The following is a 25601-nucleotide window of genomic DNA, read 5'->3' on the forward strand; positions in this document are numbered from 1 at the left end:
TATATAATAATTCTATTTAAAATCTCGTCAAATAAACTCAACAATCATTTTTTAATCCTACAGACTATACTTTCTAACACCAAACAATAGATAATAATTTAAAGGAAATAAAAAGTATGAATAAATTAAAAATAAAACACACATTCAGTGTGCATTATTGTAACGAATGGGAATAAAAATAGGGGTAAAGGGGAGGGATTAAATAATGAAATTTATATCAAAATTTATTTCACGTTTACACCATCCTTAACTTCTCGTCTTAAGTTTTAGTTTATAAGAATTAAATAAAGAAGAAATAAAAAAAAATGAAAGTATAATAAAATGAATAAAACGGTGTGGAACTTGTGGGAAAGATGAGACTCGTTTAGAATTTATTTTCTATTTTCGTCACTTGCACCCCACTCTATTCTCACATTCACCCCTTTCTCTTTGTATCATTTGTTTGAAAAAATATTACTTTAGTATGCAGGATCAAATTAAAAAATTGTTTTCAATTTTTTTTTAAACATTTGCACAACGAGCGAAGCTTACCTTCGGTTGGTTTTTGTTTCGCAAGTCACACGCTTTTATACGTTGCGTATATGTTTAACGTGTATATGTTTTTTCCCCGACTTTTTGATATTCATTGGAAAACAAAATAACCCGTGACACGATAGTTATTTCATTTCGGTATCGTTAAACCGAGAGGAAGATCGGTGTAACAATGGTCAAACGATAATAGGAAGAACGCAATGTAACGACCGATATTCGATCGTTGAGAGGTATTACACGAAATAAATGTTGAAGAGAGCATTAACGTTAGTTTCTACGTTCGTTCGTTCGTTCGTTCATTCGTTCGAATTTTCGAATGTACATGCCTAGGCAAATTTTCTGCTACCGTTTCCCTTTTTACTGATTTTATCTTGATTTCTACTATTCTTCTTTTCTTTTTCTTTTTTTTTTCTTCCCCTCTCTCTTTCCTACTTGCGTGTGTGTGTATTTTTATTATTATTATTATTATATTGCTAGTAGTTCGTTCGATGGACAGATAATTTTGATTTTTAATTTTAAAACGTGACCATCGTGCGTGGTTCGATCATTAAAATTAAACTCAGATATTGTTCACATATTTTGTATTATATATATAAGGTTTATTTATCTTTCTTTTTTCTTTTTAAATTTTTATACGAAAACAATGAAAAACAAGAAATATTTCGCAATATTATTTCGTTCGCGTATTGTTGAAAAATAAATTGCCATTTCGAAAATGAAATATCTTTTATTATTCATACAACAAATGTTTGTAATGAAAAATTATAAACGAATTATACTCCTACGTAATATTTTATAACGAATGGCTCATTTCTAATTTCATTTAGTTTTGATTAGCTATACTTAAACTATATTTAAATTGATGAGAACGGAAAATAGAATTTTTTAAAAACAATTTATCCCCCTCTCACCTCCATTATTCTTCGTCGCATTGTTTTAATCTTTAATACTTCAATAAGGGCTCTGCGTTATTTCACGCTCGAGGTCACGACCTTTTTCGCGTTGATAAAAAAAAAAACGGGAGAAAACATTTTCGGTGAAGTTTTTTAAAAAGGGGCCGAATTTTATACGACTTTTTACAAACACTCGACGGGGCTATTTTCGTTCTTTCAACAAAGTTAAAGAGAGAAAGAGAGGAAGAAAGAAACAGAAAGAGAAAACGAGAAAGGGAGCGAGAGAAAGGGAGAGAGAAACTTCAGGATAGCCTGTAGAGCGTAAAGCTATACACCCGAGTCCAATTAGAAAGTTTCATTTCGCATCCGTCGACGTGTTTTGCCCACGCGTCTCTTTTTCAAACTTTCTTTTGTTTTCTATCCGTCGTCATCCCTTCGTCTGAACGCTAGGCCACGTTCTTCCATTTCCTCTTTCACGTATTTTCCCTTACTTTTTATATTTATATTATACAATACCAACCAAAAGCTTCGAATCATTCACTGATTTCCGTTCAAATCTTATATGTCGATTAATTTTTAAACAATTTATTGTTATATCAATGATTAATATAAGTAGAATTATGTTTTTAATAATTATATACTTTTACTACTTAATAATGTCTGATCAGATGGAAGAGCTGGATTTGTACTACTTAAAAATGTTGGAAAGTTTGACTTGTTCTACTTAATGTCTGATCATATATGGGCGTTGACTTGTACTACTTAAAAATGTCTGATCATTGATAAACGTTTGACTTTTACTACTTAAAAATGTCTGATCATTGATAGACATTTGACTTATTCTACTTTATGATCGTATAAAGGAGGTTGATCTGTACTACTTAGAATACTCGGTGAATAATTGAGTAATGTTTTAATCATGATTATCATAAATATAATAAGAAAATATTTAATAAAATAATGTTTTCTATTTTTTCTTGATTTTATAGAACATGGATGTTGCCAAGGCCTCTGAACGTCTTCTCAAATTAGCGGTGAGTATTAAATACACTTCTTATTTATTTTATTTATAAAATTATGTAATATTATTTATTAAATATTATTAACAAAAATTAGATATATATATCTAATATTTGCAATATTCCATTTATTAGAGATTTGTTTGAGTACTATTTTAGAATAAAACTGATAGTCAAAAATATATTACCGATAATAATAATCATAGTAATATATACGTGTCTATAAATCACTTTTAATATCTTTAAAAGATAAAGTTAAGTTAAGAAAGATCGTTCAGGACTTAAAGCCTTGAAGCAATATTTGCGAATTCAATCTCTCACACTCTTAGGAAGCATGTTCTTCGTGTGAAGTTTGCCTTGATGGGGTTCGTTCGATCTCTCGAAAACGAGCTACACGCAGAAGAGATAGAGAAAGAAAAGGAAAGAGAGAGAGAGGAAATGAGAGAAAGGGAAAATGTGTCGGTAAACGTGTCGCAGATAAGTGCCGACGCTTAATACTCGTACATCGTCGTTTCCCTTATACGTTTTCACACTTCTCACGTAGAACATGCGTGTGTGTTACGCGTACTCGTATACTAGATGCTATCTTCCCTGTTCCATGAGTTTCATTTCACCCTCTCACTCTTTCTCATCCCATCCTCCCCGTTCCCCTTTCTCTTTCTCTTTCATCGTCGTTACGTTTCTATCTCATTCGGTAGGAAATTTTAGTAGCATTTGTAAGTTCGCAAAATCGTTTATGACTCTTATTATATACCACTAGTTAGAGTGTTAAATTATTCCATTTCTATTTTTTTTTGTATTCGTTTAATAACTTCCTTTTGTTATAATTTTGATTATATAATTACTTTATCTAAAGTATGTATTTTCTTTCGTTGAGTATTGTATTATTTTGTATAGTAATATTTAATATTGTTTCGATAGAAATAATTTATTGTTTGAGATACTATTTAGAATAGTACGATTAGTTGATGATATTATTTTGATAACTTGTTTGGTTAACTTTGTAAAATAGTATGTAATAATTTACTATTTAGGATACAATTTATGAAATAGTTGTTAAACGTTGATTAACACAATACTATCATAAATGAAATATAACCTGTAAACATTTAATTTATAAAGATGATATAAAAAGAAAAAAAAATATATACATATAAAAGAAAATTAGATTACGATCCAAATGATGAAAAAGTTTCTTTCATCTTTATCAACTTAATACCAATATTTGCTGATAACCACGCATATCCAGTTTCCTCTCATGTTACTTTTTGGCTTCGATTTAGAACCGTAAATTTATCCGATCGGCTTATCCGACTTATCCGTGTCGTTTTATTCGCATCGACTATCTTTTCTTCTCTTTCGTTTTACCTTTTTTTTTCTCTTTTCTTTTCATTCTCTCTCTCTCTCTCTCTCTTTCATTCTCCCTCTTTCGTTAAACCGATCTACCTTTGCGATTAGCGTCTACCAACGCTTTTCCAACGTGGTCTCGAATAAATTCCGCTCATTTACATGTACCACAGCAGGGCGCGTAACACAACTTGTACGCGTTGCTCAACGAACCGGATCATCTCTTTTCACGGACAAACGGATCCGGTCTGACAGCGTTACTTGAACCTCAACGTTCTCCCTCTCCACCACCTTCTTTGTCGATTTTCTCTTTCTCTTTCTCTCACGCACACCCTCTCTTTAACTTTCATTTTCACTCTGTTTCATTCAAATATTACTACAACAGCAACAAAACTATACACCAATAAATTGACATTATTTTTTAGTCATACGAAACTTCATAACATATCTTATAGATTAGAATCCTTTTTTAGTCATACGAAACCTCATAAGATATCTTATAGGTTAGAATCCTTCTTTTTTCTTAAGATATTTTATAGGTTAGAATCCTTTTCATTTTCTTAAGATATCTTATAGGTTAGAATTCATTTTTTTTCTTACGATATCTTATAGGTTAGAATCCATTCTTTTTCTTAAGATATCTTATAGGTTAGAATCCTTTTTTTTTTCTTAAAATATTTACTACCAGTTAATCAAAACAACAAAAATATTGTAAACTTTTAGAATGAAGTTAACAATTGCAAACAGTACTTTGAACATCAACAACAAATCCCGATAACAAAATTCTAATAGAAACGTTACAGAAACTTGATCAAATCTGAACCCAATCTTAATGTAACCATAAGAACATCTTAAATCAATTCTTATGAAAGAGTAATCCCATTTTGACACAATTTTAACCAAATTACAATGCAATCACAATGGAATTCTATGATAAGATCCAAGTCACCAAAAACGTTTAATCAATCTACTAATAACAGAATAACCTAAACTCATTGAAAACTGTTGAACAGTTAACTCTGTATACGAATAACCGGATACTATTAGATAGTCATTGAAACTACCCTACTACTACTACTACTATTATTTCCATACTTTAAACTGAACAACATTATTGAAATTGATCAAACCAGTCGAACGTAGAGAGATCTCTTTATTCCTTTCAGTAATGTCTTCGTCTCTTTGTCATCTAATGTCTATGTCGTCATCTATGTCCCATGTCGTTGTTGTCGTTGTAGTCCTCGTCGTAGCTCGTTATTCTCTCGTTAGCCTCAATGGTTCAGTTGAAAACTAGCCCGTTTACTATATATATATATACCCAATATTCACACACATCTAGACATTTACCAATACACTTACACTTACCTATAGAACTACACTAATACTTAGAGAATATACCCAAATATACATGTTAACACATACCTGTATAGATACACGCACACATATATAACACGTATAGTTGTATTATACATAGTGTTGTTTCGTTTGAGTATTCTCTAATAGCAAGAGCAACAGAGCAAGAGCGAACGTTTCCAGGAGCTAGCAAGCGAAGCTCAGTGAACCGAATTCAATTATATGAATCTGTCCCAAAGCGACTACAGTGACTACGTTCTCGCGAGCGTGTATAATAGCAACACGGATGCCGTAGTCCGGAAGGATGAGGAAGAACGGGACGAGCAAGGGTAGCTGGGGGGTTGGTTAGGTGGGGCTGGGTTTTAGGGGGAAATGGGAAGTTAACGTCGGTCGAAGAGACGTCTATTATTCGCGATTAAAACACTGACCGAATTGAACGTAGTAGTCCTCGTTTGTTGCATTGCCTATACAGTTTTGTTATCGACATTTTTTTCTATTTTTTTTTTTGTTTTTCTCTTCTCTTTTTTCTTTTTTTTAATTGGTCCGATCTGTTCGTTTGGTATTTTTTTTTTTTTTTTTAATGTTAATTATTTAATAATTTTTATGGTATTCGGGAATGTATTATATAGCATATTTATTAAATATTTCCAATAAATAATTATTTTGGAAACTATTTTACTAAGTTGATCTCGAGAAATATTAATTTATTTAACTGTAAATAATAAATTAAAAATATCGCGTGTCATAAAGGTTTATAAAATATGATTTAGTAAATAATTTTAATATAAAATATTAAAAATGATATAAAAATATTATATTTCTATTTTATACAGAATAAAATTTGATATTAATCATTATTTATTTAACAAGTTAATTATAAATAATAAATAACAATACTGTCCAATGAAATAATAGTAATAATAATTAAAAAAAAAAAGAATAAGAAAGATCAGAAAAAGTAATGTTTAGAAACTTTTAGTAAAACAAACGAACGTATTGTTAAAACAAATGGGAATAGAAAACTCGTAGGTAAAAATGTTAAAATTTCAAAATGCACGTAGACACACTGAAGAGAATTAGGAAGATAGATAGTATAGTAGTATCCCTAGGCGAGAACGATTTTCTATTGGTACAAAAATAACTATGCTGCTGTGTAGTAAAGTATTTATAAAATTGCACCCTGTTCTTCTTCTTCTTCTTCTTCTTCCTCGTATTCCTTTTCCAAGAGAGTTTAACGTTTGTCTTCAAGAAATAGTAGACGATCGAAGAAATCGAAACTACGAAGGGGAGAAAGAAGGAGAGGAGGTGGAGGTGGGGGTGGAGGTGGTGGACGACGATCGTGGGCCGATAAAAATAAATTTTCTACTTCGAAATGTACAACCTACAATAATTCCCATCGAAAACTTTTCAATTTAGAAAAGAATATCTATAAAACAATGATATTAAATATAATTGAATTTCTAAAAAAAAAACAATGGAATATTTTTACAACGAGAACAAAAAAATACATTTTCTCAGAATCATTTTAAACAAATATTCTTGCCAGAATCAAAATACGTTTACCATACTTAAACCGAAACTTAAATTAATTAACGGTCTCGTATATTCGTCAAACAAACCCCTTTACCTGTATATAAAAAATAAACAAACAATTATTATTTGTAATATATAAAATAACACACGGAACGCTTACGCAATTGCATCGGTATTGGATGCAACGTAAAATAAACAACAAGAACGAACAATCGATACTAACAATAATACGAAAAAAAAAGATCACAAAAAAAATAATTGTTCAAAACCACTTAGGATCACCTTTCAAGTATTTTCCATTCGTATACCCATCTCTCTCCCTCTTCCACCTTAAACCCTTCCCACTCATATTTCTACTTCCACGTATTTTGTTATCTCAACGCGGAAAAATAATTGTTTCTCGATCGGACGCAAAGATAACAAAAAAAAAGAAACACCAACTTAACAATAAACAATGATATTTCTCGAAGAAGAAAACAAATCCAAAAGAAATCAACGAAATTGTGTGTGTCTCTTACTGTCCGTAGACGAGAACTATAGTTCTACTTACGGTGTTTTAGGAACGACCCATTCGGACCCCTTTCCATTGCACCCTTACTTTCGTTTACACCGCAAATCCAAAGGGCATCCTTCTGGCGTTCGACCCATGACCGTCGACGGTTAATTGCGGTTCTTATATAGGAACGCGAGTAAACTTCGAAACTAGCAGGACGGTGCTGAGCAACGTTCGAAGTGGGCGGGTTGGTCGGCTAGTCTAACGGGGGGAACGGGGGGAGTTAACCGGGAGGGGGGACGATAGTGGGGAATCCCTCACTTGATGAAGGTAGAACTGGGACTAGGAAGGGGTGTAAGGGAGAGGGGGGCAGCAATAGAGAACCGAGGTTAATAGAACTAAGGAGAGTTAGGAGGGGGCCTTGATGAAGAGGGGGGGGGCAAGAGGAGTAAAGGAAGTGATGGTCGCTTGTGTGATAAAAGAAAGTACGTGAGTAAGAAGAAAGGGAAAAGAAATATCGTGGATGGTGGTGGAGGGGGAGGAGGAAGAAAAGGGATCGGGGGAGGAATAGTAGGGGGTTGCGGGGGCGGGGGGGGGGGGGGGGGGGCGGGGGAGGGATTGGTAGAGACGACGTCAACCTGGAACGAGACTTTAATCTCGTCGTAATGGGGAAATGCAATTTTCCTGCAGTCTACTGGCAACGAGGTCGCTTCCTCAGATCGATCCTGGTCTGTGTATTATACATCTTGCTCTCTGCACGCGTGCCTCGTTTCGAAATCTCTTTGATGGAAAATTGTACGATGGAAAAAGAGAGTGGAGAGAGAGAGAGAGAGAGAGAGAGAGAGAGATTTAGAAGCAAGAGAAGCAGCAGCAGCGGCAGCAGGCAAGAAAGTAGCAGCTACTAGTACCAGTGGTAGAAGGGGGGGTGTAATAGGGGGATGGGGGTAAGAAGGGCTGCTAGAAGGTAGGAGTTAACGGGGTTGGGCAAAAGGGTGTAAGGGTGTAAGGGTGTAAGTATAGTATGAAGTTAGTAGTAGTAGTAGTAGTAGCAGTAGTAGGAGCAGTAAGCAAGAGAAAGTAAGTCACCTTTTCTCGCAAGCTTTTATACCGTCCCCGCCTCTTCCCCCTCTCATTTCCCCTCACCCCTTCCACCCCGAATCCTCGACCCACCTATCTACCTTCTACACCCCCCTTTTCTCCGCGTACCACCCATTCCACTCGTCTTCTCTGTACCTCGTCCTCGTTATTCGCCCCCGCGGCTATCCCAAAGGAGGAATACCATTAATACGTCCCCTTTAACCCTCCCCCCTATCCCCTCCCACTACTTCTCCTTCTCAAGCTCCTCCATCTCCTCATCCTTTTCCTATTTTACCATCACTTATTGCGTATGTGTATTTCTCTTCTTCTTCTTCTTCTTCTTCTTCTTCTTTTATGCGCACACACAGACACACACATACACACGTTGTATATGGCTAGTTTTATTATGTTTAGGTGTATAAGTATGGAATAGATAAAGGTAGGATAGATAGAAATTTACAAAGCTTTAGGTTCGACTTCATGCACAGTGCACCACAAACATACACATACGCATACGCTATATCGTGTTCTGTATGTATGTGTAGCACCGTGTATGCGCGTATCGTGACTTTAGTTCGATTTCTCTCTCATCAATAATGCAGACATATTGGATATAAAGAATATTGACGTCTATCTGTGTGGAAAGATAAATATGTGTATATACGTACGTAGGGGAGGATAGGAAAGGGGGAGAAGGGGGGGGGAGAGCAGGTAGAGAAATATGAGGAAGAGGAGGAGGAGGAAGAGGAGGAGGAGGAATTCTATCCGATGATGATTACGAGAGAAGAGAATGCGAAGAATGAGTGGGGCGGGGGAGGGAACTGGAGGGGAAAGAGGAAAAGAAAAAGTATGTATAAAAAAAAAGGAAAGAAAAAGGAAAAAGGAAACGAGACACGGACGTAAAAAAAAAAGAAAAAACGAGTAGAAGAAAAAAACAAGAAAAATAAAGCGTATAAAAGTGGCGCATACTCCTCTCCTCTGCCCGTGCATATTGCGTAAGTTGAGTATCTTCCATCTCTCTCTCTCTCTCTCTCTCTCTCTCTCTCTCTCTCTACCATCCCCCTCCTCCCCACACCGCTCGGATTCATGTACGAGCCCACGTACGTAACATTACGTGGCTAATCGATATTTTCCATTTTCTTCTCGTTCCTTGCCGACCAACCCCCCCTCTCTTTCTCTCACTCTCTCTCTCTCTCTCTCTATCTCTTTTCCTCTCCTCCTCTTCGTACCCCCTCCTCATTTTGTTATCCTCTTCATCCCCCCTCTTATACGCTTTACACACCGTCGTACCTGTTTACCCCTCCCCCTGCCACCCCCCATCACCCACATCACTCTCTCTCTCTCTCTCTCTCGCTTTTTCTGTATTCTTTTTTGTTTTTTTCTTTGCCTCTTTTTTTTTCCTTCTTTTTTTTTGTCGACCGTCCCACGGGCATAGAAAACGTGCACTATCTCCCAGGTACCTCTTGCCTGTCTTACCGTTTACTATATGCGCAATCTGAAACGATTATTAACATATGAACTCTCTCTCTCTCTCTCTCTCTTTCTGTTTTACTCTCTCTCTCTCTCGCTTTCCGTCTTTTTTTTATTTTCTCTTTCTTTCTTTCTTTCTCTTGCTACTCTTTTGTCTTTCATGAATATACCATTACGAGGGATAAGTATGATTGGAAATGTTTCATAATACGTTGCTCCGAGTGTATTACTTTATACTTTTTTTCTTTTTTTTTTTTTTTTTATTTCTTTTTCTTCAATTATATCTCGTCGTTTCTTTTTTTTTTTTCTTTTTCTTTTTTTTTTTTTCCTTTTATTTCAACGTTCGGATAAAATGTTGAAAGTGTATATATCGGGTTTTTTTTTTTTTTTCTCTTTTTTTTTTTTTGTAAAGATTTATCGGATTTATGATTTTATATTATTCGTAGGGCTGATTTTTTTTTTTTTACAAAATTTAATTAATAATTTTGTCGCTTCATCGAAGTACTCTACAATGTTTTACGAATTGGATGATACGATTTTATATTAGATAATTTATTTTTTTATTTATTTATTTATTAATAATATTATTAATAATAATAATAATAACGACGTAATAACCGTAAATAGAACGTGGGGAATGATCCTTCAAAATTTGTTAATGTAAAATAAAAATCAAGCGAACGCGAGACTCGAATCTAACTTTTTTGTGCTTTTTTTTTTTAAATACTAACGAATAACTCTTAAAATTACTGCGAATGATCTCGCGTTTAACGATGCGGGAGAAAAAAAAACAAAAGAAAGGAAAATAATAGAGTAAAACTACGAAAAAGAAAACAAAAAGAAAAAACTAATCAAACGAAAGAAGAAAAAGAAACGAGGAAAGTCACCCCCAGTCACCCCCCACCCCAACTTTCTTTTCGTAAGGACAATTTTCATTTACGAAATAATTTTTTCCCGATCAAACAACGAATAAAATGAAAAGTTCGGATATTACCCTAAGTCGTATTTCTCAAGTTAGTCACATCTTATTCTCTTTTGTAATAGGGTATCGTCCAAGAAACGTTTCAAAAGGAATCGACTGTTCGGTCCGTTTACTTGCGTTGAACTTAGCGGTGTAGTTTCCCCTCTTTCTTCTCCCCACCTACCCCCCGAAACTTCCCCCTATGCCAGGACAAACGAAATTAAAACGTCGAGCTAAGAAGTTTCCTCAGTTTCTAAAGTTTAAAAGGGGAATAAGAAAAGGAAAGAGAGAAAGAATAAAAAAAAAAAAACGAAAAGGATGGGCAGGGGATTAGAAGAGCAAAGGGACAGGTTGGCAGAAGGGGTGGGGGTGGAGGAGGGGGGTCGTAGGAATGAACAGATAGGTAGGAAGGTAGATAAAGTCAATGTAAGAAAGAAGGGAAGGTATACTGAAGGAACCAGAATAAGATTGTTTCGAAGTTTAGTTGTGTGTACGTATATATATGTGTGTGTGTGTGTGTTGTGTGATGTTGGACGTTAGCAAAAAGGTAGTAGGGAAGTCGGGTATCCTTCCCCCTGTTCCGTATCTTTCCACAAATGTGCTACGAATGGCTCGCGGCAGAAGAAGAGACTTGACATTTGTAACCCCCGGGCCTGCATTATTAAGTCCTTTGCAGTGTGCAAAAGGGGACCACAGAAGCACGTGAATGATGCCGCGAGTCGAAAGCTTTCTGAATAAGGGTTGGAAAAAGGGTGGGATGGTGGGTGGAGTGGGTGAAGGGGGAAAACCGGCACACCAGTTTTAACCCCCAAGACTCGTAAAAGGCATCCCGAATGAAATAACTTCTAAATTCTTGTTAACGGATAATTCCTTGAAAGTATGCACCCACCTATAAAGGTATCCGTTAGATCTTCCCTTCTTCATTCCACTTGTCTCTTTGACCCTGTTTTCTTGTCTTTTTATTTATTACTTCTTTCTTTCTTTTTTTTTTTCTTTGTATTCTTATTTTTTATTCTTTTTGTCGGTTTGCAAATTGAAATCATTGGACTAGTTTAGTTTAGTTATTTATTTTTTGAGATTTGTTATATTTCACATTGAAAAATTATATTTATATTTAATAATTTTTATTGGAGTATTTGATTAACAGTCATTATTGGGGATATCATTATTGATCAGTTTTACTTAAACTTTTCTGTTTTTTGTCTTTTTTTTTCAAATTGTTAAAGTACTTTGTCTTATGATAGGGGCTAAATTTAACGAGGAAATTAGGGCGATCGATTTCTGTTTCAGTTATATAATAAAAAATAGATTTAAATTGTATTGAATTATTCCAACGGTTGAGAATCACATATTTGACATATCATTATTTTTTAATTCCGAATAAATACATTTTTAAGATTAGTATAATAATATAATTATTTATAATTAAGGGTTAAATTTAATAAAAACATTAAGGAAATCTATTTTTCCCCGTGTCATTTGTATAATGAATATTATTTAAATGGGGTATCATCATAATTTTTGGACAAATGTATACAAATGTTTAACAGTTATTCATACACATTATTTAAAATATTTTTTATATTATATATTAACACTTCACATATATTTCGTAATAAAGATAATATTTATAATTTTTTGAAGTTATACTTTTTTTGGCGCGTTTGGGAAAATGTGATGGGAGTGATTTTTTTCCGAGCGTCAGTAAAAACGACACCACGAAGTTTGTCGGGTATTTACGATGCGCGGCAAAGCGATTTCAAATTTACGGCATGAAGTAGTCGTCTTTTCCTCTTCTTCTTCTTTTTTTTCTCAAGCGGGTCACCCATCCAAGTACTAATCGTACTCAGCGCTGCTTGACTTAAATGATCGAGCGGGATTTAGTGCTATCACAGCGCCATGGCGGTTGACGCATAAAATAATTCGATATTTCTCTCTTATATTTAGTGTGGACTGATATTTATATTTTGATATTTTCTTTTTTTTATTCTTTCTTATATAATTATTATTATTTTCTTTTTTAAGTTATTTTTTTTCTTTGAAGTTATTTTTTGAAGTTATTTTTGAGGTTATTGAGGTTATGTTACGCCAAAGAAGTATAACTTCTTACGTGCGTACATAAGTACGCACCAGTTTCTTTTTTTTTTTATTATAATAAATTTAAATATATTGTTTTCATATTAATTTCTGAATTGTTCTGTTTGCAGATCCCAAATCATTTGATGTGGTTATGGTTCTTTTATTTAATATTTCACTCATTTCTAAATTTAATGGGTGAACTGTTACACTTTGCTGATCGAAATTTTTACTGTGATTGGTGGAATTCGAACAATATCGACACATTTTGGAGAAATTGGAACATGCCTGTACATAGGTGGGCTGTACGGTGAGTACTTACCAACACTATAATATAAATGTTGCATATAAGTTCTAACTATAGGTCGTACATGGAACAATAGCTTGTCATTATGAAGTAGTGAATGCATATTGTATGAATACTTGACATATAAGCGTATATAAGCATTAACATAGAGAAACTTTTACTACTAACTTTTCATTAGAATATTAATAAACGTTATTAATTAAATTGCATTTTATGATATTAACTTAGAGATGTCAAAAAGTGATATAATATATTTAGTTTTATCTGTTTGATCAGCACAATTATTTTTATGTTTCAATTTTTAAGTAATTTATTAAATAAATGTTTTCTCTTTTCGAAGTGGTCAGTCATTGTCACGACAATGAATGAATTTGTTTAAATAATTTCATGTCAAGGTTGCTTCAAACTTTTGCCACATTTATTATTTGAAAATAATTCCGACAAATAAATTACATTTGCAAATATTTTTAATTAAATTAGGCAAATTTTGTAACGATTGATTTTTTACTCATATTGTTTTTGATAAATAAAAAATAATTAAAGTAAAAGTGTATAGTATACTATAGTACTGTAAATGTAAAAAAAAAAATACTTTAGTTATTAAAAATACTATTTATTAAATTGCGAAGAAAAAAAAACATACACAAAAAGTATATTGCACTTTGAAATACTTACTGTTTACTCTTTGCAAAAAAATACTAATATATTAATTTATTTAAACAAAAAGTACCATTCATTTTTTAATAATTATTATTGCATTGACTACGTGTAAAAGAAAAAAATACCAGATATAATTAACTACACATGTATTATTTCAAGTTAACAAAAGAAATCCCATATTCTTCAAATGAACATCGTACAAATGACTATGATAATTATCTTACATACACATTACTCCCATCTTCATTTCTAAGAAAATACATGGGATAATTAATAATTATGTTATCCATGTGCTCTTCTCTAAAAGATAAGAAAAAAAAAAAAAGAAAAAAGAAAAGCAAGAAGAAGAAGAAGAAGAAGGCCAAGGTATGCGTACTAAAGTGCCCGAAGAATTTTTCCTCTTTCACAGAGTGAAAGGTACACGTAGTAGAACATTATGGAGAGAAAAGAATAGGGGTGTGTAGGAGATGAGGAGGAGGGGGGAAGGAGAGAAAGATGAAAAAAGATGGGTGGGTAGAGAAGGAGGAAAAGACTGGAGGGGGGAGAGTTAGAGAAGGATCGGTGTGGTGGGGGGGGTAGGAAAAAGGGATTGAAGTGAGTAGGGTAGCATGATGGAAAGAAGAAGAAGAAGAAGAAGAAGATGAGAAGAGGGAGGGGGGATAGAGTAGGATAGCTCAGAAGTAAACAGCAAAAATAAAGTAAAAAAGAAAAGGAAAAGGAAAAGAAAAAGAAAAATGAAGAAGGAGGCAAGAAAAGAGGGGCAAAAGGGGTGGTTGCAGTAGTAGAAGCAAAGGAAGGAGTGGCAGAAGTATAGGAAGAAGTAAAAGAAGAAGGGTGAAGGGTGTGAGGTATGGGTGGGATGGGGTGGTAAATGTAGGAGGAAGGAAAGAAGGAATAAAGGAAGGAAGGAAGAAGTTGGTGAACGTGGAAAGAAGAGCTACGTAGATGGGGAAACACGATGAGAGAGAACTCGCAGCATCCTACTCTTACAAGGAACCTGGACCTTTGATCGAGCTTTTCCTCTTCCCTTCTAACCGAACCGGTTAAACTTCGTTAACGAGTGTGCCTGCCTCCCTTTAAGAAGATTTAATTACATTTTTCGCGAGTGCCGGGGTTTCTGTCTACCCAAGATTCAGTTTCTATCTTTCTTTCTTTCTTTCTTTCTTTCTTCTTCTACTTCTTCTAATTTTTTTTTTTTTGCTTTTTTCCTTACCTTTTTACTACATCTCTTTCTATCTCTTACACACACACACACGCATGCACGCACACACACTTTTAAATATATATATTTTGGTTAAAAAAATAAAAATACATTTTTCCCTGGTTCCCAACGATTTTTTTTTTTTCTTTTTTTTTTTTTTTTTCTAAGTTAAACCGTAGTCATCGTTATAATATAATATACCAAGTTTCGTTCCTACGCTTTCTTATTCTACGTTTTATGTTACTAAATTCTCATCCATCCTCTTTCCTTTCCCTACCACCAGGTCACTCAAAACCACCCCTATTCACTCCCACTTTCAACCACGCTACTTCTTTCCGTTCACTCGTTTAACGTTCTTCATCTGCGTGCTTTCTCTTTTCAATCTAACTTATAATTTTTATTTTGTCGGACGTTGAACGAATTATAATATTATACGGTTAATTATATTCAATCCTATTTCTCGCGTATCACATTTGCTTCGTTCTTTACTATATTTTTTTTTTTGTTTGTTTTTTATTTTTTTCTTTCGTTAAATTTATTTTCCCTTTTTTCTTTCCCCCGTTTTTCTTTTTCTTTAGTTCGTTCTTTCTCTTTCAACAACAAATAGGGACTGCTTTACTTTAGCTAGAACGTTAGGGGTCATATATACATGTATACTATATACATATATTCATGTGTGTGTGTGTGTATATGGGGGGATGTTTTCGCGTCTAGATTTCTGAGGTGGTTGAAGTTTAAAAAGCATTTTCCTCCGGCAACGAGGTAGGTACTACTGATAAAAAGAGCTTTCCACAGAGTATGGAAACTTAACTCTCGGCTGACTTCAAAGCAAGCTTTCTCTATCTTTCTCTCTCTTTCTGTCTTTCTGTCTTCTTTCTCTTTCTCTTTCTCTTTCTCTTTCTCTTTGCGATTTTCCTCGAACCCGATGATCGTTCCCACGACGTATGTAAGTATCTCTATACGTATACGTAAAAAGTGAAAAAGAAATAGATCCGATTCCGCAGATAAAATTCTTATTTTGACCAAGGTTTGCTCTTTCTCTTTCCCTTATTCCCGGATATTTTTTTTTCTTTTTTTTTTTTGAAGTTATACTTCTTTTGGCGCGTTTGGGAAAATGTGATGGGAGTGATTTTTTAATAATAATAATTTTTGGATAAATGTATACAAATGTTTAACAGTTATTCATACACATTATTTAAAATATTTTTTATATTATATATTAACACTTCACATATTTCGTAATAAAGATAATATTTATAAATTCTTTTTTGAGGTTATACTTCTTTCGGAGCGTTTGGGAAAATGTGATGGGAGTGATTTTTTTCCGAGCGTCAGTAAAAACGACACCATGAAGTTTGTCGGGTATTTACGATGCGCGGGAAAGCGATTTCAAATTTACGGCATGAAGTAGTCGTCTTTTCCTCTTCTTCTTCTTTTTTTCTCAAGCGGGTCACCCATCCAGTACTAATCGTACTCAGCGCTGCTTGACTTAAATGATCGAACGGGATTTAGTGCTATCACAGCGCCATGACGGTTGACGAATAAAATAATTCGATATTTCTCTCTTATATTTAGTGTGGACTGATATTTATATTTTGATATTTTCTTTTTTTATTCTTTCTTATATAATTATTATTATTTTTTTTTTTTAGTTATTTTTTTTCTTTGAAGTTTTTTTTGAAGTTATTTTTGAGGTTATTGAGGTTATGTTACGCCAAAAAAGTATAACTTCTTACGTGCGTACATAAGTACACACAACAGTTTTTTTTTTCTTTTCCGTTTCTTCTTTTTTTCCTTCTCTACCACCTCCCCCCACCACTCCAATTCTTTTACGAGTTTAGTTTTTTATTCGCGTAGTTTTTATTTAATAATTATATCGAGAATATATTACGAAACGGAAAAACAATTGGTTTGACAAAGGAAAAAGATAGTTGGATATGAAATGTTAGATCAAATGTAATATTTTTAAGAGATTTGCGAAAAGAAAAAATTAAAAAAAAAAAAAAGGAAACATGAAAAAAAATGTTAATTATTTTTCACTACAGTAATTAAATTAGATCTTTCGATTTTCTTTTATTTTTATTATACTCTTTCACTCTCTTTTTCTCTTTTTTTCTTCTTCTTTCTTTCTATTGAATCAGTGAAGCTTTGAAATCAAGCTTTTTATACTGCTTTTCTCATCTACATAGAAAAAGAGAGAGAGAGAGAGAGAATGAGATAGATAGAATGATTGATAGAATTAGGTTTATCAGACTAATGGTTTTAAATTTATACAAGATGTTCCAGATTTTCTTTTTTTTTTTTTTTCGTCAAAACAAAAAGAAGAAACAAACGTTCATTTATTCATGGGCTCATTTATCAAAAAATTCTAACGAAAATCTTGTACTATACTTAAAAAAGTAAAACTAGGATACTTTGTATATACTGCGTTACATTACGTCATATAAAATAATAATATAATTTATTTAAATAAATAATATATAATTCCTAAGTTGACTCAGGAAACCTAACTAGGCTCGTGAACTTAACTTGACCAGGAAACTTAACTAGGCTCGTGAACCTAACTTGTCCAGTAAACCTAACTTGGTTCATGAACATACTCGGCTCATGAATCAATTTGACCCGTGAATTTAACTTTGCCTGTGAGCTTAACTTGACCCGAGAAACCTAACTAGGCTCGTGAACCTAACTTGACTCGTCAACTCAACTTAGTTCGTAAACCTAACTTGACCCGTCAACCTAACTTAGTTCACGAATCTAACTTAACACATAAACTTAACTTTGTCCATGGGCCAGGCGTGCGGCCCTAAGGGATGATAACGCAATTTGAAAATTGCATCAAACGAAAATTGTCTTTTTCCGAGCTGATGGTATAACCCCTTTTAAACGATTCAATTCTTTCAAATGAAAGATACGAAAAGGGAGATAGTAAAATGAATGGAGAATAAAGGGAAGATAGAGCAAAAGAAAACTTGGAAAGGTTTTCTGAAGGTATCACGAGTAGAACGAACGTAGAAGATGACAAGGAAGACCAACATAGTCGTCTTTTCAGGTTTGTAATGGGAAAAGCCGATACGCATCACAGTGCGCACTTAGACCTGTTTATTCCCTAGGGCATTTATAATGCTGCTATAACTGGGGATATTCTCAACCATCTTTCTTCCTTTTCCTCTCTCATTTTCTCATTCTCAAACGAATATAAGAAGAACTAGAAGAAGAAGGAAATGTAAGGGAAGATGGAAGGAAAGGAAAGAAAACGACACGAAAGGCAGGAAACGTGAAAGAGACAGAATAGAAAGTTAGAAGGGATGTGGTAGGGTTTAGGGTGAGAGGTAAAAAGTGGGAGTAACGTTGAGAGTGGGTTCAGCTGAAGGGAATCTTTTGAAAGGTGCAACGCGTGGTCTCAGTGAAACTCTCAGAACTGTCGACGACTACGACGTCTAACCTTCTCAGATTTTCTTCCCTTCTTTCTCCCTTCCTTCCTTCCTTGCTTCCTTCCTTTCGTTTTACCCCTTTTCCTTTCTCATCACTTTATCCCTAAATAAAATTTTCTACCCATCACATGTGTTCCACACTTTTTTCTTCTTTTTCTTTTTCATTTTTCTACCTTCTGTTGCATCTTCCGTTACTTTTTCTTCTTTTAACTCCTACTATCTCATGTAGAAATATATAAATATATATATATTGTATATATTTAAAAATATTATATATTTTGTACATGGATTCTGCCACTTTCGAATGCATCCCTTCCGATAAACCAGACTGCGAACGATCCCTTCCGAAAAATCCCTTCACACGATTTCAAGCTTTCTTCTCGAGTAAAAACGTTTACTCGAACATCGAGAGTTTACGAATGCACCGAAGAAAAATTCTACTGGGTGAACTCGAAACTTTGTGATACATGATTTTTACTAAATTTTTATTCAATTATTCGAAATAGGTTTGCAATTCATTTTGGGAGTTTTTAAATTACTCTTATACAAGGATAAAAATATTTTATAATTTAAATAATACATTTACTAGCGTATAAACTATTGGAAAATACGAATAATTAATTTTCGATATCAGTTAAGTACTCTCACTGTATTCTAACCTATAAATTTATCGCACGAATTAAATGAACTTTTTCTAATTAAATTTAAATCTTAAAATTGAATGCTATTCTTAAATTGTACAATTAGTAATAATAATAATAATAATAATAATAATAATAATAAAAGTACAAAACGAATAATTAATTTTCGATATCATTTAAGTACTTTTATTCAATTCTAACCTATAAATTTATCGAACGAATTAAAATAACTTTTTCTAATTAAATTTTAGCCATAAAATTGAATATTATTTTTAAATCGTCTCGAAATTAATAGCAATAATAATAATAAATACGATAATAACATGAAAAAATAATAATATAATATACATGATGAATTTAATCGAGGTAAAATATTATATAATTGATTTGAAGTATCCAGTTAAATACTTTTGGTCCACCCAGTACTTGAAAGCTCTTTGCTCTTTCATCCAGAAATCTTATCCCTTACTTTCCCATCCCCAAACCCCTCCACCTCTCTTCCCCATTCACTATTTTCTCTTTTTAACTATCATCATCTTTTTCATTCACTTTCTCCGCGTGCCTTATCATCGAGTACCTTCTTGTTTATATATTCTAGACTACCATTTCTAGATGTTCTATATTGATAAAGAAGAAGGTATTAAGTCGGTAAATCGTGGCAAACCTGGAAGCCTCTTCCAACGTTGATATTTATCGCTAATTGCTTTGACCTTTGACTCTTTATTTCCCTTTTTCCCTTTTCCCTTTTCTTTATCTCTTTTTTTCCTTTTCTTTCCCTTTCTTTCATTCTTACCTTTTATGTATAAAGTACTGGGAAAAACGTTGTCGAAGTAACTATAGATGTTTTTAAATAATAATAATAATTATTATTATATTATTAATTAATTATAATTATTATTGTTGTTGCTGTTATAACCAGTTCGTAGTTTTTCACGATAGAAAACAGGATTTTCTCCCTTTCCTTAGAAAAATAAATTGCATTTCGCATTATTACACATTTTAACTTGTATTAAACTAAATAATATCATAAAAATAATTATAATAATAACATAAACGTGGCATTGAATGTGTTAAAAATATTTAACATGGACACATAAACACATGAAATTTTTAAACACTTCAATACTACTTCAAAATCAATCAAAAATCCATCTTAATAACCTCAATATTCTTTTTCTTTTTTTCCAGACATTTGTACATACCAATTGTTGAAATGGGTTACAGTAAAAATACAGCATCAATAACTGTATTTTTCATCAGTGCATTCTTCCACGAGTATCTCGTCAGCGTACCATTAAAAACATTTAAAATCTGGGCATTTTTAGGGATGATGAGTCAAGTAAGTATATTATTAACTAATTTAAATATAATTGTCTTATTTTCAACTGAAAACAATCAGAATAATTAGACTAATTAATCCCCTTAAATTAGTATGCATTTATTTATTCAAATTTTCAATCGATTAACCAATCATTCACGATACAATATTGTTTGTTTATTCCTTTGTAAACAGTTTTAACAACTTCGTGTTTTTTTAACAATAGCCCTTTTTGAAAAACCTTCCACCCCGTCACCCCTTTGTCCCTGCCTACTTTCTTTTTCTCTTTCATTCTTTCTCGTTTTTATAAATACTTTGTTGATGCACGCATTTTGATTTGAAAGTTTCTTTTCACTTTACTCGTTATTTTTTAAACCCTTATTGTAAAAATAAAAATACAAAATAAAAAAATATATGTATATATATACAGGGTGTCCCATATAACACTAGTCACGATTTTTCAAGTACTTGAGCCAAACCAAAATGAATTATAATTTTTCAGATACCGTTGTCATGGTTGAGCAAACTGGTTGAGAGAAAATTAGGCCCCAGGTGGGGTAACATCGTCGTATGGTCCAGTCTCATCATTGGACAACCCCTTTGCATTCTGATTTATTATCACGACTATGTGGTCACTCATTTTGGTGAAACCTTATTGGAGGATTATTCGGTTGTATAGGAATTGACAAATTTATTATTTATCAGAAATTTGAGATAAAGAGTATTTCTAAAAGAAAAAAATAACAGGAAAGAAAACATAAAAAAAAAAAAAAATATTTTAGGGGAGGTAGGGAGGTGGTGAGGAGGAGAGTGTTTCTTTTTTTTTTATTCAACAATTTTTACACTTGATACTCGGTGTCGATAAATTGTTTTTTTTTTTCTTTCTTTCTTTCTCTCGTTTCGAGTAAGAGAACAAAAAAATGAACACACACGAAGAACAAGTTTTTAAATAAAATACAGAAAAATAAGAAAGAGTTCGAGAATACTGCTAATGCAATTTATTAATGAAAAAAAGAAAATTTGAATGGGAGCATGAAAAAGGTAGAAGCAAAAAAAAATGAGAAGATAATTCATTCTCAAATTTAGTGATGATTTCTAATGCCAAACGATACTCAAAAATAAAAATTTCTTAAATTAGAATGGTGATCAATGAAAAATTCAAATTCTCTCCAACTCTTGTGGAAGAAAAAAGAAAAAAGAAATATACTGAGTATAAACAAATAGATGGATATTGAAAATAATACGAGTGCCTTAAATGTACCGTCGTTTATATTTTTTTATCTTTCTTATAACAGTTTTTTTTTCTTTTTTTTTTTTGTAAAATATACTTCTTCTTTTTTTTTTAAATGTAACAAATTATTACACTAAAATAACGATGCGTGTTGTTAAACAATAGAATCGGTTCTCGAATAAAATCTATCGTAGCGTTAAATAATTTTTTTCTTTTTTTTTTACGAAGAACGTGGAAAAGAAAGAAATAATAACGAAAGTTGCACATGTGTGAAAATAAAATAAAATAAAATAAAAGAAAAGACAGGGAATGAGATAGTCGAGCGGTTTCACGATTTAATTAAATTCGGTTCTTTTTTTTGTTGAGAAGTACCCGAAAAAAAAATAAAAGAAACAAGAGAAATAGGTGGAAATAATATATGATAAATGAATATGCAAATGATACGCCATATTGAATATCATGGCGGACATTAGAAAAGTTTCGTTAATGCTATAATGCTTTGTATTTTCTATGGAAACGATTTTTACCTATTCGATTTCGTAACGCGTCATCGTATAATACTAATTGAAAAGAAACACGTTATATATATATATATTTCTTTTTTTTTCGAAAGGTGCTAAACAATTTTGCCATAGCGTAGATTTTCTTTTGTTTTTTTTTTTTGGTTTCAATACTTCATCGTATTATAGGAATCATGGAATTAGAGTAGAAAGTATTTTATTCGTAATTAAAAAAAAGAAAGGAAAAAAGATGGATTGAATTGTTAAAACACTTTCGTCGTTGTTTAAATGCGAACAAATAATTTTACATATTTTACATACGCACGCTAAGATTTTTGCTATCAAGCTGCCAAGAATTTGAAGTCCTCCATTTATACAGAAAGTTGGCTCAAAAGTTACTAAGTAATTCATAAAATTTCATTAATTTTTTATTAAATTTTACAGATTTTCTTATCACTCTTGCGTTTTTATAAATTAAAATCTATATATATATATAAACAGAATATTAAAATATTTCAACATAACCTAAAAAAATCCAAATAATTATCTTTTTATCCAAATTCCTTACACTTCTAGAAATTATATTTGTAATAATATAAACAGTAGAGAAAAATGAACTTAGGAAAAAGAAACAAAAAAATCAAAAAAATCAATAACAACAAAAAACAGAATGTTTAAATATTAAAAGACAAATTAGAAAAAAATTCAATCAAATTATTCTGTTTCTATCTACACATTTTAGATTCCAAACCTATTACTAGTTTTGTACTTTTATTAATGAAACATATAATTTAGTAAATTGTTGGGAAAAAGAAAAAATAAATAATCGAAGAGAAAAATGAATAGAAACAATTTGGTAACATTTGATCCACCCTGTATAAATGTATATATATATCCGGTGCCACGGTTAATCTTAAGAAGAATAAAGATTTTCTAGAAATATTCCCTCCCTTTTTTGCAAGATTATCTCATACGACTGGTAACAAAAGATATTTGCGAGTTTGTTGTTGTCGAATAAACGAAATCTTTCTAACAAGTTCTTTTGAAATTTTTTCCTACTCTTTTCCACATCGGGATAAGAGCCCAAGAAGTACCTACGACGAGAGGGTCGTTGAAAAGGTAGCCCTTTTCTTTCTTTTTTTGTTTTCTTTTTTACTTCTTTAAGGGTTTACCCTCCTGTTCCTAGCTTTTTTTTTATCTTTCTTTCTATTTCTTACCACGGTCAATGGTCGACTAATGATTTAGTATACTTTTTATCTTTATTTTGTTAAATTAATTCATATATATTTTATATTTTATATTACGAATATTTGTTTTAGAAATTTTAATTACTTATAATATAATATGAAAATATAAAAACAAATTGTAACTACCTCGCAACACACAATATAATTGTTTTTAATGTTTATAATAAATTAATAAAACAATCCACTTTAACCCCGTCAAATATTTCGATTATATTTGTCTTTATTTTGTATAATATTATTTTAATGCAATGCAGAAAAAAAAAATTAATCATATTGTGAAAGGATTGAGTCAACTTTAGGAGTGGTTTCAACGTTTTTAAATAATTTTCAATATCAATCGTATAGAAATATGTTTTTAGTTAGTTAAAATAAAAAAGAATCATATTTGAAATATCGTCGATCAATATTATTGTTTTAAATATTAGTAGAACAATTATAAAATATTTGTATTAGACGATTTTGCTTAGTTTAGAAAACACTGAACCAATCAATCATGCCGGAACAGATATCGAGTATGTTAACACGTTTTTCACTGTACATTATACAACGATACAAAAACATTCCTATTAAATTTATAAATATTTCAACAAAATCAAACGTCAATCTGTAGATAAATATTTTCATTAGAAAATTTATAAGAAAAATAAGCATGAAAAATATTTGACCTATTTATTAAAACTTTGACGAATCACCAATTGGAATGGTTGTGTGCATTTGTGCATAGTTGTTCATTCGTATCCTTTGAACTATATTTATTTCAGCAATCTGAAGACTTATCGATTGTCATTTTAATATCGTCCGTTCATTATAAAAGCAAACAAACAAACAAACGAGTAAACAAACAAACAAACAAAAAGAAAGGAAGCCTCGTAAAGTTTCTTTTATTCTGTAGAAAAAAAAAAAAAAAAGAAGAAGACAGTATTATACCTAGCAGCAGGTTTTCTAAAAGAAATGAGAGAGAAAAAAAATACAAAAGGGGTGAGCTTTTGCGGTAAAAGACAAAGAGGAACCACCCCTTTATCCTATACCCCACCGAAAGAAACAAAAAAATGGAAAAGGGCAAGAAGAACTAGAAGAAGAATAAGAAGAAGAAGAAGAAGACAATAACAAAAGGTAAGTTTTCCCAAAGAAAGATATTCTACGATTCGTGTATCGTCGTTGTAACGTTAATAGAGAAAGAACCAGCACCATTGAAAGTCACTATAACATATATAGCGAATGAAAGAAAAGAGAGAATGGTAGTAGAATAAAACGTGCTTGTTTTAGAAAACCGAAAGAAGAATCAACCGTTACAGAAAAATACTAAAAGTAAAAAATGTAAAGAACATCCCTTCCAATTTTTCTTTTTTTTTCGCTACATTTTTATTTTATTTTTCTTTTTTCTTCGTCATCTTTCTTTTTCGATGGAAAATCGAGGAGAATGAAATATCTTTGCGATCCTATCTTGATGGAAACAGAAGTCAACGAGAGAGAGAGAGAGATACGAGGGGGTGGGAATGGGGAGGGGAGGGGAGGGGGAGAAAGATAAAGGGAATGGTTAGATCGAACGAAAGTAAAGAATTGTTTCTTTTTTTTTTCTTTTTTTTCTCTTATTAAATTCACTTTACCTGTCTTGAAATGAGATGGAAAAGGGGGAAGGGAAAAGAAAAGAAAAAAAAGAAAGAAAAGCAAAAGAATTGATCGTAAGACTCATGTATATTATACTGGAATAAAAGCTGATTAAAAGATAAGATAAAAGTTGGAGGGTAGGAAGGAAGATTAGTTAAGGGAAAAAAAGATTGGTGGTTGTTCGAGGGGTTGATGGTGAGGGTGATGGTGGTGGTGGTGGTGGGTTAAAAGCGATAAAAATAAATTTTATTTTTGTTAGTATATTATAAAGATTGCATCAAAGTTTTATTCTAAGTTGTGGCAAAGATGTATAAGATGTCAAATATTAGATGGTAAGAAGAATTATTATTGTAAGGGAACAAAAAAATGGGTGTAAAGGTGTTGATTATACACTGGTATTGTAATAAAAATGATTCAAGTTAATTTGATTTCTTTAGATATCTCATGATTGTAGCCTAAATTTTTTGTTAGGGTTACTTTTACATAAGTGGAAAATAAGGAAACGTGTAAACAAAACATTTGGTAGTTAAAAATCTGGTTATTTGGACGGTAGAAAAGAATTTCGTATTCGCGTATTCTGATTCGGATCAGGATTTTATTTATAGATAGATAAATGAATGAAAAAAATGATTTTAAATGAAGATAAATAAAAGATGATCAAAAATATCTTCCCCCCTCTCCCATTCCCAGAGTGTATTTTT

At 32.2% G+C, this 25601-nt stretch overlaps 1 protein-coding gene across 1 annotated transcript in view; it reads left to right on the forward strand.

The window, feature by feature from the left end:
• The window catches only part of LOC122515591 (diacylglycerol O-acyltransferase 1), a 53675-nt gene extending 32628 nt beyond the window's left edge, over positions 1-21047 (forward strand). Inside the window, exons 5-8 of the mRNA XM_043632991.1 lie at positions 2414-2458; positions 12885-13063; positions 20185-20335; positions 20817-21047. Coding sequence (XP_043488926.1) covers positions 2414-2458; positions 12885-13063; positions 20185-20335; positions 20817-20993 — 552 coding nt within the window. The 3' untranslated portion in view covers positions 20994-21047. The remainder of the gene's footprint in view (positions 1-2413; positions 2459-12884; positions 13064-20184; positions 20336-20816) is intronic.
• Positions 21048-25601: the final 4554 nt, after the last annotated feature.

Source organism: Polistes fuscatus, unplaced genomic scaffold (assembly GCF_010416935.1).
Source record: "Polistes fuscatus isolate 324 unplaced genomic scaffold, CU_Pfus_HIC Scaffold18, whole genome shotgun sequence".
In the NCBI taxonomy this organism is placed as follows: Eukaryota; Metazoa; Arthropoda; class Insecta; order Hymenoptera; family Vespidae; genus Polistes; species Polistes fuscatus.